The sequence below is a fragment of the Aquila chrysaetos genome, chromosome 1 (genome assembly GCF_900496995.4).
Source record: "Aquila chrysaetos chrysaetos chromosome 1, bAquChr1.4, whole genome shotgun sequence".
Classification (NCBI taxonomy): domain Eukaryota; kingdom Metazoa; phylum Chordata; class Aves; order Accipitriformes; family Accipitridae; genus Aquila; species Aquila chrysaetos.
In genome coordinates, this window is record NC_044004.1 from 81,036,730 (window position 1) to 81,052,496 (window position 15,767).

The following is a 15,767-nucleotide window of genomic DNA, read 5'->3' on the forward strand; positions in this document are numbered from 1 at the left end:
CTTGCTTTCTCCCTGGATCTCACCTTCTCCCATCTCTCTTTTTTAATATTTATAAATATATATATACACACACGCATACATATGTGTGCGTGTATGTATACACACACATACATATATTTTTATATAATGTTTATATATTTTAAACAGGCCATCAGTCATCACCCCTTCTTTAACAAGCTTAAGATCAGCTGGCTTCTGAGCCAGTGTTTAAGTTCTAAGATCTCACATCCTTCAGAAAGACCTCCCTCATCTCCTCTTCTGCTCCTCCACTTGGTCAGGGTGACCAGAATTGCACTCAGAAACTCTTAGGAGGGTCCCATCTATGTGTGTCCCCCCTCACCTTTGCACAAAAAGCATGAAGAGGGACCAAGCACCAACACCGGCACTGGCTGAGCAATTCCCAGTTTTCACCTCTTACTCCCGCCGGGTCTGGATGCAGGCAGGGCTGCCAGGGCAGGCAGCCCAGCACTATGCAGGATGAATTCCCGCAGCAGCCACCAGACCACGGTTATCGGACCCCGGCACAGCACGCTGCCCTGCGGCATCCTCCAGGCAGGCTACAACACAGCCTGGGAAAAATCGGGGAGGTGCAATGGAGCTACAACCAGCAGCAAAACAGCAGGTGAAGGTTAATACTCAATTGCAGAGGTGTAAAAAAAAAAAAATAATTCTACTCAGTTTAAAAAAAAAAGGCAAACAAAAAAATAAACCAACCCATTAGGGCAACTTTGTTAATAATGAAACTTCTGTTCAAGGTGCTGTTGTGACCTACAACAAGCTCGCTGTCAAGACTGCTCAGTCAGGATATCAAAGACTACTTTACTTCAGGTCATGCGTAAAGGATATCCACTGAGCCTAGGCACTGAAAAAAATTACTGTACACCAGGCTTCAGCCAAATGTGAATTGACTCCCTGAAACTGTGATTCCCTTGAAGGCAATCTTTTGGTGAGAATGGCATTATTTGGAAGACAGATGCTTTCTTTAGGCAGGGAAGCTGAAGATACATTACTGATTTTCCCCGCACTCTTCAAAAGGTCAGGTAAGAGGCGCTTGAAGCCACACCACAGAAAAGGTTACGTACCACCTACTTTCAGCCACTAACACCGGGGCAGGGAGCCAGGCGTGAGACCGTCCCTTCTCCTCCCTATCCATCACGTTCAGTTCTTCCTCAGAAGCATCCAACCTCTCCTGGAGGTCCCTGCTGCAGACACCTCACCACCCCAAACGACAAGTGCCCTCTAACACTAACCCAGCCATAGGATATATAAATGCCTAAATACGAGTTATCTACTTCACTTAAATAACCTTTAAGCAACTAGGACATTTGAAAAGAAAAGTTGGCTTGATTACAAAGATCATTTTTTTAAAGTCAGTAATATTAATAATTAGGCTTGCTGCTCTTAAATGTCAGCTTTGAACACATCCCAATTTCCCAAATTATACCAACTTGGTGTTTGAACTCAAGCACGTTCCAAATACTGCACAAAAAAGTATGCCTTTGGAAATAAGTTCCTATCTTCTGTTTCTCTACATAATATTAGAAATTACAGTATGGTACAGAAGTAGACCATAGAAAGAACACCAGGTCATTATTGGTCCTACATACAGGTCACTCTTAAAAACTTGCAAGTAACACGCACAGTTAAAGCACTGCACATTACCAAAGTGAATAAATCTTGTTGATCTGTGCATTCAATAAAAAAATGATGAATTACAATATTTAAAACCAAAAACCTGTTTATAATAGTAGCTTATATTAGCCTGTTCAATTTTTTTTTTTGTAAAAAAATACAGTAAAGTAACTTCTGTTGCTTTCAACTTTAATAATTTGACCTATGCAATATCCAAGGTCCAAACCTTGCGTTTTCCCCTCCCAATACACACAATCATTTGGGCTGAAGAAATAACCACCTCGTACTGCAATCCATGAACCAAGTAAACTTGCTTTTTGATGGACAGCACAGGCTTGCTGAAGAGGTTTGGTGTTCACTCATCACATCACTGGATGCCAGCTTACATTTGGCATGTGTACTTGGAGGACCTGCCTTCCTGAACAAGTTTTACTGGAGATACTTAACTGACTTCTGAAATCAGCCCTGCATCCTTCTCCCTGTGTCTTACGCTACACAGGTAGATGCTGAGTCACGTATCTTCCCAAATTTAAAATGCAGCAGTATAGCAGAAATAGACATGGTGCATCAACCTAGCCACACCGGAGCATCTGAGACTGGAGACTACGGCAGTTTTATGACTGTGGGTACCTGAAGAGCTCAGGCAACACTCACTTGTGTAGCAAATGATCAGTTGTTGGGGGGGAGCGGGAGGGGGAACTTTAGGTGGAAATCTATTTCAGAGCTGAAATACATGATCGTATGGTTCAGCACAGAATTTACACAGTGCCCCATAATCTGTCATCCTTAAAAGACTTTTTGCCTCCCCAGCTGACAATCACATGCATTATAAAACAGCTCTAGAATTGCTTCACATCACCAGATATTTACTGTCAAAAGTAGCTCTATAAGAGCTATTCCCCAGACTTTAAAAAAAAAAAAAAAAAGTAAAATGACAGTGCTACGCCATGCGCAAAAATCTACTGCTACCGTCTGCAAGAGCTTATAGACTGTGTCCTTGAATTTGAACAAAGGAGAAAAATCTGATCTAAGGAGTAAAACATCTCTTTATTCTTCCACCTAATTTTAAAGATAAATACCAGTATCAGCTAACACACACCTAGTAAACATACAACTGTCAGCAAGACTCAGGGAAAAAAAAAAACAAACTTTTTAGTGAAGTATTTCAAAGCCACCAATTTGTTACATAGATCTAGATCTATATAGTAAGATTAGATAAGAGATCTACAGGGAGGAGTAAGTTACTGTAATTACTATTTGTTGACAGCAGTGGCTGAAAGGACAGCTTCTAATTCTGAAACATGAACACCCTCCTTTGTAGCATAAATTTAGTTTAATGAGGTATGGAAGAATTAAAAAAAACCACAAACTGTCATTTGTTTCTCTTTTCCTATCAATGACAAATGGCATTCAGTCCAAAGTACCGCCACAAGATCAGCATTGAAAAAAACCATACTGTTACACAGAGGTAGTTATAAGACTTTAAAAACTGTGCTGATGTGAAAAAGCAGCAACTCAACTTAAAAACTACAGGGTATGCATCATTTTAGTTTGTGATTGGGTTTTTTTTTTAAACACTGACGCAGATTGTCTCAAGTACAACTGTACCCAAACTGCAGGATCCAACCTATGTCAAAATGCACCTAACGCCATTAACTAGTTGATGGAAAGGAGTCCTTTTGGAACTGTTCGGCTGCTTTTCCTGCAGCGAGGACACCTGCTCATTTCCAGTGTGCTCTGTCCCCTCCTCGCCAGGGACCTGGTATTTCCCGAAGCGGCTGCTTGTAGCACCCGTCGGGTTTCTACCCTGATTCAAGGACATATCTTATCAGGCTGATTAATGCCTAGCTATGTATCAACCTAGTCACAAGATATAAATGCCATAGCGGAGGTTTCCCCGTTGTTTCTTAAAACATGTGTTACTTTAAAAAGCCAGCTTCATTCGGCTTTGCAAGATCCCTCTGGAGAAGTGTAATAAGAAAGAGGCAGAGGAGCCTTTCATTTTCCTAACAGCCACTGCCAGTTATCTGTAAAACACTGCCAGCTAACACCATACACTTAATAGTTTAAGTCAGCAATGACCTTAAGGACTTGATACTTGGTCTGTCCCTAGCGTTTGATCTTTTAAGGCTAATTGTGCTCGTGCTGTCCTCTATGCAATTCAAAATACACTCTTTTTGGAGTCAGCCTGGACTCTTTCCCACACGCATGTAAGATTTTACTCGCTCACGTGTAACGGGTGCAGCCACGTTAACCACCTCCTTGCCTTTTACGGAGCACGCTATGCAAGAAGCGCCTTCTAAATCCACGCACTTCAACCCGTGAAAGCAGCACGCTAGCTACCAGAGAAGACGACTAACCGTGCCGCAAGGCACCGCAGGGAGCCGGGCAGAGCCGATGACCTCCAAAGGACCCGCTGCTCTCCTCGCCGCCTCTCGGCTCCCGCTCCTTGGCAGGCTGCGACCGCGCCGAGGGACGCTGCGCCAAGCGCAGACCGACGTCGGGGCGCTGCCTTTGAGGGAGAGGCAAAAAAGGAGGATCGGCGAAGGTTTCCCGAGGCGTCCGGGCAGGCTGCAAGCCCAAGACGCGGTTTGCGGTTTGCATACCACAGCCCCGTCGCGGCTGTAGAGCTCAGCAGCGGTTAAAAATCCTGCCCGTCACGCCGGCTAACGGCGCGATCGGCTCCCGCCGGCCTGTGCGGAGCAGTAAGGATACACCCCAGTAAGACCAGTTCCCTTCACTGGTGAGGTGTGAGATGGGCGGCTAACATACGGTCCCCGCAGGGACTGCAGCCTGCCCCGACCCGCGCGCCGTGCCAGCACGGCACAGGCTCTGCGCGCTCCAGCAGCTTGGCTCTGGCTGCATCGACTGTGGCCCCCGATCTGAGCATCCCCCCCGCAAAGCACATCGCTTCAAGCCATCCGAAAGGCCAAACCCTGCTACAGAGACCCTCGTGTCTCCTATCAGACACCAGCAAGTGTTTGGTTCGCGGGTGAAATAAAGCTTCCAGCTTAACATCCTCCCAAATAAATCTAGTTTACCTGCGCCAAAATACTCTACGAAGGGGAACGTGCAGGCAGTAAGTGGAGATGACTGGGGGACTTACAGAACCCTTCCATTGCCCTGAACCAAAATATTCGTGTAGATGGGACAGGGACAGAGCAAAGCAAGAGTCAGGTTTGGTTTTCCCCTCACACACTCGCTGTTACAGGACACGGACGTTCAGCACCCCCTGCTACACGCTGCCTTTAGAGCTGTGTTTTTCTAACTTTTCTTTTAAGAAAGCTTAAGGAAAACACAGGTGCAGACTCTGAGCAACCACAAAACAGACCTACCACATCCCCTAGAATTAAACAAGAGCCATCCCATAATAGTTTAAAAGGCCTTGACCTTTGTCTCCTCTTTGATTAATTACTACTCTCTGCCTTTTCTTTTTAAGACGTTACTTATTAGCAGAAAATTAGAGCTTTTCAGTTATGTGTAGGAATTCTGATTTGGTTAAACAAACCACTTTTTTCCTTTTTCACCCCCCCAAAAAATAACACTCTCTCTGCCGATGAGGCAGCAGTGCCACTGCTGAGGTCCTTGGTATTTTGTGTTGAGCAGGTATTTTTCACTCGAAAAAACAACACAGATCTTTTTCCTAACACTACTCTACCAGAAAATGTGGATAGGCTACTTATAAGCAGTTTTGGAGAATGTAAGATACCTGAATGGCTTGTAATAGCAGCTTAAATTTGCCTGCTAAAGCAATTATGTCCAGCCACACACCCCTCTCTTTTGATGATCATCTCTGGCCAGGAACATCACTTTCATTTATGAGACAGTTCCTGAAGCATCACCATTTCCAGCCCAGCACAGAAACGTGAACCAGCTCTGCTTCTGGCTTACCTTAACGCACCAGGCTAAAAGCTGCAGAAAATAAATTAGCAAAGGCTCCTGCCTTAGAGATGCAGCAATAGCTGAAAACAGTGGCAGCAGTAGCTATCCAATTTTAATCTGCCAGAATAAAGCGACAGTTATGAATTTATCTAACTGTTCAGTAAAAACAAACTGATTGCCCAATAATTTACCTACAATACATACCACAGAGGATTATGCATAACAGTTTAGGCACGGACAAATTATATGATAAAAGATGAACACACTCACTTTGTCTCTCTCGCTTTCAATCAAATCCTGTGCTTAGAACATTGTAAGAATGAATTGCCCGATAAAACTGAAGAGAAAGTAAATAATATCTCAGTTCACATATAATTACAGGGGGGTTTTTTTCCCCACCACTGTAATAAGTATTTGCCAGCATGTACTCTACCCACAGGTCTATTTCAAGGTCACTGTCAGTCTGGTTGTATTAAATGTTTTACTTTCTGTTCCACCTTCTTGCATCATAAGATATTGCAACAGATTAACATCTGTGGTTCCAGAGTAAATTTCAAAAGTACACAGGAATATATTCTCAAAAGGCTCCAGATACATATTTATATGTGTGTACAAATACATAAATCTCTGTATCTATACACACACACATCCCTATAGCAAAACATTGAAAGGAAACTGCTCCTTTCATTTTCTTCCACTCTGTTTTATAGCAAAGAAAGTATCCACTTTTGAGGACAGTTAATTTTTTTACTCTAAAGACCAATCTACTGAGACAAAAAGTAGACAATGTTAACGTAGTGCCCAAATTTATCATGCAACAAAGACATTTTTCTTCTTACAGAACAAGAAAATATCGGTTTGGAAAATGAAGAGCTGAAACGCAATCCAGCCGGCAAGGTTTTCCTTCAGAGAATAGGGCTGAACTTTGTTTAGCTAGCACAGGGCTACCTTTAGACTGCTTTCTGGGGATGCCTGCACAGTCTGACACTTTCTAAACACAAACACATCAATGTACACACAGGAAGAACCAGTTAGAAACAGCACTGATACGGTCATCTCTGATGGCACCTTGGAGAACAGACAACAGTGTATGTTAGGATATAACCACTAGAGTGTTCAGTGCGCGATGCAAGTGCATGCTCTCATTCAGCTCAGATGCATTTAGAGTTGAACAGGGGAGGAAAAAAAGATGAGGGAATTGCCTCAGTGATCCACATCAGCAGCCCAAATCAGGGAACTGTCTGATGTTTTCTGAGTTGGTGAAAAAAGGTACTGCTAAGTCAAGACACTACCAACAATGCAAAGAATGAAAAAGAAAAAACAACCCAAAACCAAAACAAAAACAACAAAAAAAAAACCCCAGCCTTCCACAACCAATTTTCAGGCTAAAACAGATGAAAAGTGGGCCTGGCAGCAATAAGCAAAGGCTGAACAAGACATTTTTAGAAGCAAATTGTTGAACACTGCAGGTGTACCTCCCTATTTATCACCCAGCCAGAAGTGTCCATTAATAATCATCTCCAATTCAAGATCTATTTGTTTATGTATACACAAATGGAAGTGTAAATGACATGGCTTTCTGTGAAATTTTGTTCTGTCTGTCACTCACCATTATGTTCCTAAACAGAGGCATTCTCGGGTATCGGGTGTCAAAGATCACATGGTACACTGAAGTAATCAAACTTAATTATTAATCTGTGCAGCCAGGATTTCTGGAACCAGTCCAGTCACTATCACTATTTCAGTCTGAAGTTCAGTACCTGATGGCCAGTAAGTGTACAGTAAAAATTCATATCCGAGTACAGTAGTGGTGCCATTTATGTCAACTCACCTCAGTTCCATTTCTTGGCCTATACAGTTTCTTTATGCTTATATAAACCCAGTTTTAAAGACATTTTTACCATCAAACCAAGGGAAGCAAACTCTCCATAAAAACACTAATACCATGAAATTAGACAGTATAACCTATCAGCAGGCTTCTTTAAGTGTAAGCAGTATTCATCCATTCTCCCTCCTTCCCAATTTAACCCAGACCTGGTTAGACACTACAGATGTAATTTCCAAGATAGCGTGCACTGTTTTTTCCTCTACTGTACCATTAAGCACCTTAGTCAAAAGCAAAATACTTCCTGCAACCACAAAAGACTCATTTTGATGAGTTTGTGCCTGACAGTTCCCCCCACCACCACCCCAAGCTACTTGGAGTGACCACAAGGGTGTATTTCACCAAGCAACAACAAAAGACACTAGATCCCATTTGAAATTCACTGCTTAAAAACTACCACTCATCATACAAGGTCAATCAGATACCACAGAAATTACTGTAAAGCTCAGCAAACCTTACTTCTGGCAGAGGGCTGGCCGGTTTGGTTAGGATTCCTCCCACATAAACAACATTGGGTAGCGTAGGTCTTGGAAACTCCAGCGCTACATCAGTACAAAGCATCCACAGGCTGGATCCATGAACCAAGTCATACATGGACCGTTCTGGCAGAACCTTGTATTTCTGCATTATCCTTTCATATTTTGGCAGAACCAAAAAACTGACTCCAAATCTTGAAATAAGATAAACAACAGTATTTTTAATCCTCTCAAATAGGTTCATGTGATCTGTGAGCAGCGAGTTAAATTCTGGAACGTAAGACAGGGGAGCTGGAGCACCTACTTCTGCTGGATACCAGAGGCCAGTGGAAAAGACAGCATATTTAACCCCTAAAAGATGAGCTATAACAAATCCACACATCTCATTGGGATCTACCAGGAGCAGGTCAAATTTTTCCTGTTTCAGGGCACGCATGAGGTTTTGGTTGCCAACGATCATGTCGCAGTTCTTGGAATAGTGGTCCAGGATATCGAACAGTTCGAGGGCTGTCAGTCTCCCCGAGAAGATACTCCTCATCTTGCACTGGAGAAAATCATCTGAGGTGCTGCTGTTAAAGATCCCTGGGTAGCGCTGAAGTCTATAGTGATTAGATGGAGGAATCTCTCTGCCCTCAGAGAGGAGAAACACTGTCTGGTGACCTTGGTCATGCAAGGCTGAGGCCAGAGTCTTGAAAATATAAAGATGGCTTTCAAACATAATTGGCGGCACAACAACGATTTTGGCAGCCCTCGCTATCCCGACAGCACTCCACAGGAGAACGAAAGCTGGAGCGTACGGCTTCATAGCTGAAATGAGAAACAGAAGCATTACATCAACAGAAAACAGGTTTGTATGCTACCTGGGAATTTAAAAGAAGTTATTACGCGGCTGTCCTGTGAAAGGTAATCACATCTCCCTATTTCAAAGACGTCTTTGCAGTGGTGACAGGAAACAAGACAGCCAGTCCGCTTCAGAGTGCATTTGGTAGTGCTCAGTTTCCAGCAAGATCTGCCTTTTCCCCTTCCCTCTCTTTTCATCTGGCATTAAGGGCAGACAAAGAGACTTATTCCAACATAGATACTGATATGGCACCCGCATTAAATGGCAGGAAAACCAGCTGGGACAATCAGGTTGGTTGAGACAATCCACGGAGATACCACGTGCACCGCTTCCAAATTATATATGCCATCCAACAGCTGTTAAGATCTTGAAGTCAGCTCTGAAAGCAAGATCCTGCTACAGTTGGGATTATATTTAAAAGCACATCTGCATTATTGTCACTGTCATATATTAAGTGAATAAGAAAGATGCTACATTCAAAGACCCAAAGGCTAAAATCCTCTATTTATTCACACGAGACCCAAAGGACGCACTGGTGATTTTCAGTGCATAGGATGTAAGATGACTCTTATAAATACAATTCAGTCTTGCCCCCTCAACTGGAACTTCTAATACGTCCGTTTTAATTCTGTAGTTTGAGAGTGCCACTCTTCACACTACTGTTACGGTTACGAGCTTTTCTACGACAAGGTTTTGTCTGATAGTCACTCAAAGCTTTCAAGCTGTCCTCCTTCAAATTGCAACTCTCTATCCTGATTTAAGGATAACATTTTGTACCGTTTTGTTTTCCTATAAGCCAATGGGAATACAGAAAATAAAGATGTGGGTTTTTTTTTTTTTCTCCTAAAAGGTCATGCAAGTTCATGCAATGATTTTCTTTAGTGTCAACAGTTATCAGACTCATGGGAGTGGAAAGTCAAAATCTGGCCGGAAGATGCTACCGTCTAATAAGAACCAACTTAACTATGAGCTTCCAAAAGTTACACTTTGTGTATGAGAAGAAGTGAAACAACAGTAATTCGTACTATATATATGAACATCGCAACTTCCACTGAAGCACTTCTAGAAGTACTTGATTCTGAACCTACTTAAATTAGCACTTGAGCACGCACTCAAGCACAAACTCTAACCTATGCTGAAAACCCCACTGCTGTCCTAAACACACACAATTCCTGACAGTAGCAGGCTGCCAGGGAAAGGGAAAATACTTTTTCCCCCCATGTTTTGGTGAATAAAGCCTATACAACACTGTATGCACGAGATGAAAGCAAAGCGCATTAGCAGCACAGAGAGGGAATGTCAGAAAGCTCCTCAGTCACTTTAACCCTTCTAGGACAGAGAAACGAGCGCAAGCCAAACCAAACAATCTGCTCTTTTCTTGTGCCAAACCAATCCATGCGGAAACCCAAGTCTGTTGCAGTGTCCTTTATAAATAAGCACAACAGAAACAGGTAACACTGCTACTCAGTTACCTCCTTACCGTGTAGTCTTATAACCCTCCTACAACAGATTGCTCAGGACTTTCTTTAGACACTTGTTTTTTAAATGTTATGTGGGTTACCAGCTCACCAACAGAGCATCTCACATTTGTATTGCTACTTTATAATATTGAGCTTTCTGAAAGATGGCCCAACTTTGTCCTACTCCAGCTTCTGCAAGTGGCTTGACTTTGAAACATTATAAGCATGCACCAAGCCCAAGTAAAGTCGGAAAATAACCACAAGGTACATTGACTATTTAAATCAAGTTTCTCATGTGAAAAGTTTTCTTACTGGATTTGAAGCCTCCTCCACACTTGCCTTCAAAAAGTGTTAGCCACTGCCTAGAAGACTACCAACCATCACTTAGAAAACTCTACCAATTTCAAATTAATTATCACCAGCAGTAGCGTGTGTACACACACACATATAAATGCACAAAAACGTTCATTTGGGCAGATGCGCTTTTTTTGGTGTGGGGTTTTGGTTTTTTTTTTCTTTCCCAAGACAAAGCCCACAGCACAAAGATGCACAGCAAAACCTTATGGTATCCGTGGGCAAGCAGCAAGGAACTGAAACACAGAGAATTTATTGAGATCTCCGCACAACCACCACCGCATTCACAGGCTGACGGAGCATTCTGGGAAGTACTTGGCGGCTTCACTGTTTCTAGGCACAAAGCTCAATTTTACAGAGATAACACTTCAGGGGAAGCAGGAGGAAATTACTTGCTGCAGGTATTACCAGTAGCATATGAGATCTTCACTAAACTGCACCATTGTCATTGACATCAGGAGAGATCAATTTGGTTTCTAAGCTGCTTCAGTTAGGGTGTTGGAGATCACCCTAAAACATCTCCTCCTTGGCAAATAGTAGTAGTTAAATCAAACTAAACAGCAACCCTATTCACTCCCCAATAAAGTTGGAAAAAGCATTCTTACTACATGAGAAACAGCTTACCTCCCAGCACGAAGGCCTGACCTGCCGGAGAGTTTAAGCTATTAAATTGCCTTTTTAGTTTATGCCTTTGCTTTCACTAGGGGGTTTCTAGAAAACCACAGCACCCCACTGAGGTCAGCTGCACTCCCAGGAGCTCCAGTTCGAAGGACGTGCCAGCACCGAGCCCCGCTCCCCATCCCACTTGGCTCTCGCCTGTAAAACTCGCAGGTTCCAAGCCACAGCAGAGGGTTGTGCAAATGCAGAAGTACACAGGCTTGGCATAGCGTTCGATATCGATACCAATAAGCCATGCTCAGCCATCTTCCAACAGGGCCCCGCTGGAGGATAACGCTCGTTAGGTAAGTGTGGTTTCAAAAAATAAGTAAATAATGGTTTGTCAATGAAATATCCAAGAAAAACAATTAATCAAACTTGGAAAAAACCCATTATCGATTACATCTCCCCATGCTATAAGCATTCCCACGGTATTCAGTTACTGCTCCTGTCAACAACAGCGATATTACAAAACCATGAACGGAGTTGTAGGATTGGGAAACTCAGAAACAGTTAACATTTCTATCAGCAGTATAAATCAAAGGTACCAGGAGCCTAAGGGCTAGTCATGATCCAACAGGTTGCCAGACACAGCCATGCCAGCTGTACTTTGATCTTCTGATCCAATACAGGCCTGGAGCACAGCACATACAATCCTTAGCCCTAAGGCGTATTTTCCACAGCCGGGCTTACGCCCGTGCCACCAAAAGCCATGAGAACTACAGCCGTACTGCCTTGGGATGCTGACGGTACCGCCCCACCGCTTCCCATCCCCACCCTCACTGAGCAGCAACATTTTAAATGGGAATCACGTTGGACATTTTACTCTTCGCGAAGGTACTATAAAGCACTGCCTGCCTAACATGAAAATCTGTCAATATAACTGCAAGGAATTTACTACACTTTTTTTTTTTTTCCTCCTCTTGAGGTGTACCAGCATCAAGAGATAACAGAACATGCTTCCCCAGGAGACTGTAGTTTGCAGTATCTTCAGAACTGATAAAAAAAGAATCACTTCTCAAAAACGTGTTATGCAACTCCCCTTTTCAATGCAAGCATCTCCCACAGGGACAGGAAAATATATGTACAGGACCTGCCAAGCCATAGAGATATTAAACACACGATGCTATTAGAGAAATGCCAATTAAGTCACATTTTTACTGGGAAAAAAAGGCATTGACCTTATATTGAGCTTCTGGCAGGCACCTGCAGGATGAAGCCTCACTGACAATGAAGCTTGGAAAGTTTGTATTTAGCAGGAACAAGGGCAATATGTAACAGCACTTTGTAAGCCAATTAATCACAACAATAATTCCCATTTGGCAGACTGGGAGAGGGGAAGAGGTAGGTGCTCAGTGCCATCAGCAGGGCAACAACACGCAACTACGCAAGCTCAGCTCCAGGCTCAGTCCCCGACGTCCCTTCACTCTGACCGTCCTCGGCAATGAACCCCTCCAGCACATCAGGTATTTCCACCAAGACAGGGAGAGCTGCGGAGACGTGCCTATTTCAATGGGAATTTCTGATTCGGCTCATCTCCAAAAGCAGTAAGCAGCGCCTAGGCAGAGGGGGCTTTACAGAAGTCAGGAAAATTAAGAAGTGGTGCTCAGCTGGAAGGCAGTTAATCAAAACCAGAGCACAGGGACTCTTCCCACCAACTTCCAGTCATACTCCAGCAGTGAACTCCCAGAATAAATCACTTGCCAAAATAAATAAAAAGGATCATCACCCAATGCAACTGCTTTCTGTTGCCGAATACCAGGAGCACGAAAAAGAACTGTCAAGCGTCCTGACAGAAAAGAGGAAAGAAAAGCCAAAGCCAGAGGATGATGTGTTTCTCCAAGATAGTTAACAATATAAAACCATTTTTCTACCTCTAGCTTAAGTCCTTCTGCTTAGGATTTGCCTCCATTAAGTAAGATGGTTTTGGTGTCTGAGCCTGCATATAATATCCTTTTATAATAAAGGGTGAAAAGAAAAATCCAAATTTTGTAAAATTTGATAAAACCAAAACCAACCAAACAAACGACACCCCGCAAAATTGTCACCGAATTGAAGCCATTACTACTTTCAGCCAAAAAGCCCTAAAAGCAATGGTATGGAGGAAAAAAAAGAGATGCAGAGTGGCTTTATATGAGTAAAACCAACTGTCAACTGTAAAGAGATCACCTATTTGAGTGCAGCAAGAAAAAGTTAAATATTAAAGAAATACCAAGAGGTTAAACATTAAACCGATTCCAACAGCTTCTAGTAAGGTTAACGACCTACACATTTTTTTCAAATGAAAGAGAAAGTACGAGCATTAAAGTGTGTTACAGAAAACCAAGCACATCCACAGAAGACTGCTGGAGGTTTTCAGCTGACCAAAACAGTTCTAAATCCTGATTTATTTTTTTTATTTTTTTTTAAAGAATTATTTTTCCATTCACCCAGAAAGACCAAGCAGGATCTATATCAAGAAGTGTGACTACACAGAGATTGGTGACTGTCAGAGAAAAAAAAATAAAGGGAAGGATCCTTCCCCCCCCATTGTTCACAAAGGCCTGATAATTGAAAATGAGGCAATGTGGAAATAAACTGAACGATGTTTACTTTCATATAAATTATATGAAAAAGTCTTAATGTTTAAATTAATATTATAAAAGTGAACTAATACTGTAGTTATATTTCAATCTTAAAAATGGGTTTAAAATAATTCCAATTAATAATTTATTTAACAGTCAATTACAGTACTGGAATACGCACTGAAGATTAGATTTACTGCCAGTCCTTAATAACCTGCTAATCACTCTGTAATTAAAAATTACAGACATGTTTGGGGGGTTTTTTCTGCTTTACACCACTGGCTGCCTACCTGCTATTTCTGAATCTCACAAAAAAAAAAAAGTTTTCAAGCCAGCAATACCATTGTCAGTGTTTTCCTCCATTATAGTGAGATCTAGAAGCAAAAGAGACCCTCAAGCACCTCCATATGCAGCACAGCTTGAATTCAAACTGCACGAATACTTATCACCACTCAAAAAAGTAAACACTTCTTGTGCACTTACACATACCGTAACAATATAAAGAGTCCTTTTTATTCACTAGTAACACATAACGCTCCTGACTTCTAAAGCAGCAAATGAAGTTTTACAGAGATTGAGTTCAGTGATGCTATTGGCTTTTTCAAGTTCTTCCCTTCCTTTCAGTCCTTCTTTGGATTTGCTAAGGTTTGTTGAGTTTACCTGGGCAGTTTGGTCAGAAGACAGGGACCTCCGCGTAGAAAGGTGTCCTTCATACCAAACAGCAGCGCTGTACTGACAGCAAAGGAACAATCTTTCTAGCTGCTGATCACTCTCACCTTACCCAAAGAGCTCAAATTACTCACTACAATTTAACAGTTACCAGTACACATTAAAAGGAGCAGGCTTACCAACTAGACATCCACCTCTGCAAACCCAAGTGTGGATGCTAATTAGCACCGAAATGACTATGCCCAAACAGAAAGCTAATGATGTGCATCACAGGAGTATAATTATTAAAAAGGGGGGAAATTTGAGGTTTGTATGCATTTCAGCAAACCGTGTGTACTGCAAACCGCCACCAGAGTTCTGGTAACGTACAGATTTATTACTTGATCTTGCTCACAGAATTGTACTCTCTGTTCCCTATCAGTTCATTACACAAAACTCAGTATTTTAGAAGGGAGAATACAAACCCTGCTTTTAGAGCTGTAAACTCTCCAAAATTTCATATTAGTGATCTGAGCCAATTGGAACAAAAGGCAGAAAAACAGAAAACTTTTTTGGACAAAAAAAAGAAGTATTATTTTATGAGCAACTAAACTTGTTATTAGAAGTTGCAAATCTGATGTGGTTTCCACATAGGGAGAGTGGATCTTGACCAGTTATCAGTTACATACCACAACTGCCCACAGCGGGCTCCAGGCCAGGCTGCTGCAGAGCCGCTTGTTTTTCTTTCACCAACTTGACATCAGTTACTCCACCTGCTTATATCTCCATCCAAGCTCAAAAATCAGAACCATAAGCAGTGCAGTGTCACCTCAGCAGCCAACCCACCTTACCATGTTCAACAGCAGCATTTACCACAGGTAAACCTCTATAGTGTGTTTATTTCTTTTAAGATAGTATGTATTGTAGCTGTAAGAAGTGACATGGTCAAAAGTATGGCAAGAAAAACGCTAACTTGTGACTGAAAGACAACCGGTTTCTGAGAGCACTACAAACTCCCTCTGAAAAGCACATAAGCAGCTGCTAGTTACTGTTTACTACCGCTTTTAATAAAAAGGAAGCATAAAAGAGGAGACAGAAATGAGCACGGATCTCGGCTTGTTACCTGATACATTACCTGTTTTACTCAATTTATTGAAGCTCCCGTTCTGCCGTGCCTACTCAAGATCCCATTGACATTAAACTTGTTTTATGTGCAAATCTGTTTGCTTTAGCTGTTATTAAAAAACAGTTTTACAGATACAGCATGGTATCCAACCTTCACAGGCTTGTAAACATGTCAGTGAAATACAGAACCAAGCCCTGCTAGTTGCATGACCAAAGGCCCTGCAAGCAAAGCATTTTATCAAG

The 15,767-nt window shown here is 42.2% G+C and overlaps 1 protein-coding gene across 6 annotated transcripts in view; it reads right to left on the reverse strand.

Moving 5' to 3' along the window:
• UGT8 (UDP glycosyltransferase 8) overlaps positions 1 to 15,767 on the reverse strand; it is a 49,721-nt gene that overhangs the window by 19,965 nt on the left and 13,989 nt on the right. For 5 of the 6 annotated variants that reach the window (XM_030021999.2, XM_030021963.2, XM_030021978.2 and 2 more), the window contains exon 2: positions 7,859 to 8,682. In XM_030021999.2, coding sequence (XP_029877859.1) covers positions 7,859 to 8,680 — 822 coding nt within the window. In that variant the 5' untranslated portion in view covers positions 8,681 to 8,682. Of the gene's footprint in view, positions 1 to 7,858; positions 8,683 to 8,760; positions 8,779 to 15,767 lie in introns of those variants that run through there. The other variant, XM_030022006.2, reaches the window with a different exon arrangement.